At 39.4% G+C, this 5,188-nt stretch overlaps 1 protein-coding gene across 1 annotated transcript; it reads left to right on the top strand.

The window, feature by feature from the left end:
* The first annotated feature begins 815 nt into the window (after positions 1 to 815).
* On the top strand, positions 816 to 4,886 carry LOC122667879 (RGG repeats nuclear RNA binding protein A). Its single transcript, XM_043864342.1, has 7 exons — positions 816 to 1,167; positions 1,933 to 2,245; positions 2,362 to 2,427; positions 2,588 to 2,714; positions 3,377 to 3,532; positions 3,630 to 3,683; positions 4,527 to 4,886. The coding sequence occupies exons 1-7, from the start codon at positions 981 to 983 to the stop codon at positions 4,713 to 4,715; spliced, it is 1,092 nt and encodes a 363-aa protein (XP_043720277.1). The 5' UTR covers positions 816 to 980; the 3' UTR covers positions 4,716 to 4,886.
* Positions 4,887 to 5,188: the final 302 nt, after the last annotated feature.

The following is a 5,188-nucleotide window of genomic DNA, read 5'->3' as shown; positions in this document are numbered from 1 at the left end:
ATTTGTAAAATGCTGTGTAAAACAATTAAAAATCCAATCTTATTAGAAAAATCAAGGATAAACTTGTCCAATATGTTTTGATCTGTGCCGATCCATATTGATATCACATTGTTTTTGAAGATGGTCGATATCTAATCCTTTACTGTGCACTAAACCATCATGACGCTCACGCATAGCAAAGCAAAGGGAACATAGGGCGAAAAATCTATGAACTGGCATCTGGCATTGTGACAATTATTTTCTCATATGATTTATGTCAAAAGGGACAATGTGTTTTTGCTCTGGAGTGGGATGAGAAAGTCATTTCAGTTAGGGATAAGGCGATCAAATCACCTACCTCATGTGTCTGGCGCAGGCGCAGGCGCAGGCGCCCCAGTGTAGAGAACATTTTCCAGTACCAAAAATACTTAAAATGTATAACGATGATGTAGAAGTAGAACCAATAAGATGTCGGTTTCAGTTTCTTTTTTTGGTAAAATGGACGGTCTGAATCTCTGATGGATGACGTAGCCCACTTATCAAGGTCTCGTACTAAAAGTGTTAATAGTGTACCTGACGGCCGGTGATACCTAAGGAGTGGCACATTCAGAAATTTCTGCAAAAGCAGTGGCATTTCTAAAACTTGTCTCTTTTATTACACAATAAAAATAATATAATAATAACAATCCAGCAAGCGTCATCGTTAAATAAATAGGGTTTTGAGATTAGGTTTTTGAAGCTCTCTCACATTTCTTCTTCGTTTGCTGCTACTCGTCACTCTTCTATTCTCATCTGCTCTCTTCTGTCATTGCGGCTAGGGTTTCTATCTCTTCTCCTCTTTTTCTGTTTTTCTCTTCATTTCTGAGGTGAAGGAAAAGCGGGTTGTTTTGTCGGAGGTTGTAAATGATAGATCTGTATCAATGGAATTGAGAAAGAACTAGGGGTTCCTTGTTGCTGTTGCAGTTGAATCGTTAAGGGTTTTTTCTGGGTCCCGAACGGAAATGGCATCCGCGAACCCTTTTGATCTGTTGGGTGATGACGACAACGATGACCCGTCGCAGCTGATCGCTGCTCAGCAGCAGAAGGTCGCCGTTCCGAAGAAACCCTCAGCTCCCATCCAATCCACTGCTCAACAGCAGCCCAAGCAGGCTAAGCTTCCATCCAAGCCTCTTCCCCCTGCTCAGGCTGGTCAGCCTTGTTATCCTACGCTAATCTCTATTTTATGGTGTTTGGGTAGATTCTGTTAAATTAGCTCTGATTGCTTTATCTGTGTTTCCTTTTTGCTATCTGCTCTTGTTGTTTATGTGATACCTGGATTGGAGTTGGATATAAATTTTTGGTTTAATAATGATGTGGGTCCTGATAATAGATCATTTGCATACTCTATTATGGGTGTCTTACTCTTAGGATTTGCCATTGAATTATTGCATATCTGATGTAGTCCAAAAATTGTGAGTTCCTAGCTTCTGCTTTCATGTATCAGGCTGCATCTGGGTTAATTGATATGATAATTAATCTTCAGTTTCTGCTTCCCAAGTATAAGTTTTTCTGTTGTCCTTAGTTTGTGAGGCATTTGGTTTAGAACAGATCTTGATATCTGTATTATTGTGTAGAGTTGCCGGCGAGAAGGTATATCTTTCACTTTCCTAATTTCTTTTTCATCGTCTCGGAGAATCGTTGAGGTTGTTTGTTAACCAGGTGTATAGGGAAGTCTGTTATTGAAACCTGTTTCCCACCATCCTTTTCCAGGTTTGGGTTTTAAATTTGTCGGAATTTGCTCATCTATGGTGCATGATGTGTCTTTTCTTTCACGATTGGTTGCTGTGGCTAGATTTGTGGCACGTTTCTTATATTTTCTTATGTTAGAAAATCAAGCATTTCCCCTCCTGTTGAGATCATAACCTGTTGTTGTTACACGGATTTGGCTGTTAATGTGTTATTTCACTTTCATAGTGAGGGAGACTAAAAATGAAGTTGCTCGTGGAGGGAACCGTGGTGGGCGTGGATATGGACGTGGACGCGGTGGTGGATTTAACCGAGATCGAGAAGTGGTCAACAATGAAAATGCATATAGCAACAATGGAGTCTCTGGAGGATACAGTGCCCCTGAAGATGGAGATATTGGGAAATCCACTGAAAGGCGTGGCGATGGTGGATCTCGTGGTGGTTACCATGGTGGCCGTCGAGGTGGTTTCAGCAATGGAGAGCATGTTGATGGGGAGCGGCCTAGAAGGATGTTTGAGCGTCGTAGTGGGACTGGTCGTGGGTGAGTGTACTTTGTTCTGTTTTACTATCTCTTTACTGGGACATTTAAGTGTCTGCAGTAGTGTATATGTATTGTGTTAGTACAGTGCTTTTAAATCTTGAATTATGTTCATGCAGGAGTGACTTCAAACGTGAAGGAGCTGGTCGTGGGAATTGGGGAACTCCTACTGATGAAGTTGTTCAGTGAGTACCTTGTTTTGCAACTTGAAGTAATTTTCCATTGCTTTCCAAAATATTTTGGCATCTCTGCCCATATGTTAGGGATAGAATTCTGTCACCTATGTTGTGCTATACTTGTTTTTGCACGCATTTTGTTTATTTTACTTATCCTCCCTTTCTGTAGGGATACTGTGGAGGTTGCCAACACCAATGAAAAGAATGTGAGCTCTGAGAAGCCAGTTGAGGAAGATACAGATGCCAGCAAGGAGAACCCTGTGAATGAGACAGAAGAGAAGGAACCTGAAGATAAGGTGTCTGGCTTTGTGACTTTACTTGATTTATTCCTTTGCTTGAAATCCAAAGTAATTGTTCTGATATTTTGTCTGTTGAATGGTAAAACAAGAGAGCCCAGAAGGTCATTGCCCATGTATAAAGATGAAATAGATGTCTAGATGCATTTCTTTCTCCAATAGGTTGGCCTCAGGACCCTGAAGAGTTCTTTATTGTAACAAAAACATATTTACTGTTATTCTAGATTAGCATGTCTGCGTGAAATGATTTTGAAGAACAACTTGTGTTTGTACTGACCTGGATTGAGTATGTGAATCCTTATCCTATTCAAATTGGAATCGATGGATGCTGATTTCATGTCCATTTCTGGGCTTTTAAACCTTTCTAAGTAGTCATCCATTATGAGCCATTTTTTGTTCTGCTGCAAATTCAGATTTTAGGGACTGAAGTCTGTTTCCATGAAGTTATTATGTTTTTTTTTTTTATAATTTTTTAACCATGTTTGCTAGTGGAAGCAATACATATTAGTGTTGCCATTCTAAGATACCAAAGGCAGAATTGTCAAAGTTGTGTTTTTATGAGTTTACCATGCATCTCTTGAATGTGTCTTGTGATGGACTTTGCCAGAGTACTCATCATGTGTTGCGTGCTTTTTCTTTCCTCTTTATTTATTTTTAAATAGGAGATGACTCTTGATGAGTATGAGAAGCTGCTGGAAGAAAAAAGGAAGGCTTTGCAAGCATTGAAGACTGAGGAAAGGAAGGTCGATGACAAGGAGTTTAAATCTATGCAACAGCTTTCCAGCAAAAAGGGCAACGATGATGTGTTCATTAAATTGGTGAAGTTAACTGAACTTCCTAGAAATTCTGTTTAGTTCTTGTAGTAATCAAGTTGGAAGCAGATATCTTAACTTTGATTACATGATTTACTTGTAGGGCTCTGACAAGGATAAGCGGAAAGAGATTGAGAAGGAAGAGAAAGCTAAGAAGGTATGTGGACTTATCCTGCATCTCCCCTTGAACTTAAAATGTGGATTTTGGATGTGTTTGGAATTGCTTTCAAATTTTAAAGAAACTCAACTGGATCTTTCATATTATTCCTATCAAAGATGAATTAAATTTTATTTATTTGTGACTGACAACAACATTATTAGCCTACTGGATGCTTGTGTTTGCTCATAATAAATGTTATCACTCTACTTTCCCAAGTCAGTGGTCTGTTTCAGCAAACCTGTCTATTGACCTAATATTGGTCTATTTGACCCATTGACATTCATTTTGGGCATATTTGAACTTGTGCCCATAAGAGACATTTTAGAAAATGTTCATAAACAATTATAACAAACTAAAGCCTTTTCTGTGTGAAGTATGTATGTGTTGTGTATGTGTATTACTAATGCTTTCTGCCTCTCTGCTTAGGTTGGCTTTTTGTTGAATGGTTTCAGTTTGGTTGTATTGGTTTTTGTACATAGATTAATTGGGCAACATCGTGTTCCTGCAATTTAATTTAATTGCTGGCGATCTCATACAATTACACATGGTCTAGAACGTTGAATTGACCTTGGATTGGTAATTTATTCTTGGTCATTGGTTGATTCATCGGTCTATACCCTCTCTGCTTTGATTAATTGGATCGTTAGATGGAAATGCCATGTTAACTCGTATGATGCCTAGTTATGGTTAATTTTTCTTGATGATGTATAATGGCTTGCAACATAGGTGGCAAGTCTGTAAGAAATAACTCTGGATATTGCTTATACTCTCTGTTGCAAGCTTCTGGCCTGTTACTGTTATTCCTATTGAACTGACTGCTATTATTTGATGTGAATGTAGTCTGTCAGCATCAATGAGTTCCTAAAGCCTACTGAAGGGGATAAGCATTACAGTCCTGGAGGAAGGAGGGGTGGCCGTGGAGGTCGTGGCAGAGGAGGAGGAGGTTACAGTGGAGGTGGCATGAATTACAATGTGTCGGCCCCTTCCATTGAGGATCCGGGGCAGTTCCCAACCTTAGGTGCCAAGTGAGAGTTTTTACCAATCTACTGGACATCATCTCCTTGGTTTTTCCATGTTTGGGTTCATTTACTTTTGATCTTGAGAAGTACCCGAGTGGCAGGAATAATGAGGTTTCCTGTATCAAAAGATCTTTTTAACGTTTTTAATTATTCCAAAGTGTAAATTTAGGTTTTTTTTCCCCATGGATTTGCTCAGTATGGTTTTCTTGATTTTATTTGAATGGTATACCATTTGAGAAGCATTAGAGGGTAGGGGTTTGGGGGGGGGGGGGGGAGAGCCGTTCTTGTGTTTATCCTGCGCAAGATTTGGTTAATCGGAATTGATGCTGTTGATTCCGACCCAAATTTAGGTTGAATCAAAAGTCGAAGGAACTGACCTTAGCAGAGCCAAGGTGAAGTTTCAATGGTCAGTTGCCCTCGTTTTCCACCACTACCTGCAAAAAAAAAAAAAAAAACAAATGTAAAAAACCAAGCCTGGATGAC

This window comes from Telopea speciosissima, chromosome 1 (genome assembly GCF_018873765.1).
Source record: "Telopea speciosissima isolate NSW1024214 ecotype Mountain lineage chromosome 1, Tspe_v1, whole genome shotgun sequence".
Taxonomy (NCBI): Eukaryota; Viridiplantae; Streptophyta; class Magnoliopsida; order Proteales; family Proteaceae; genus Telopea; species Telopea speciosissima.
Note: the sequence above shows the minus strand (reverse complement) of the source record. Positions and strands in the feature narration are given on the sequence as shown.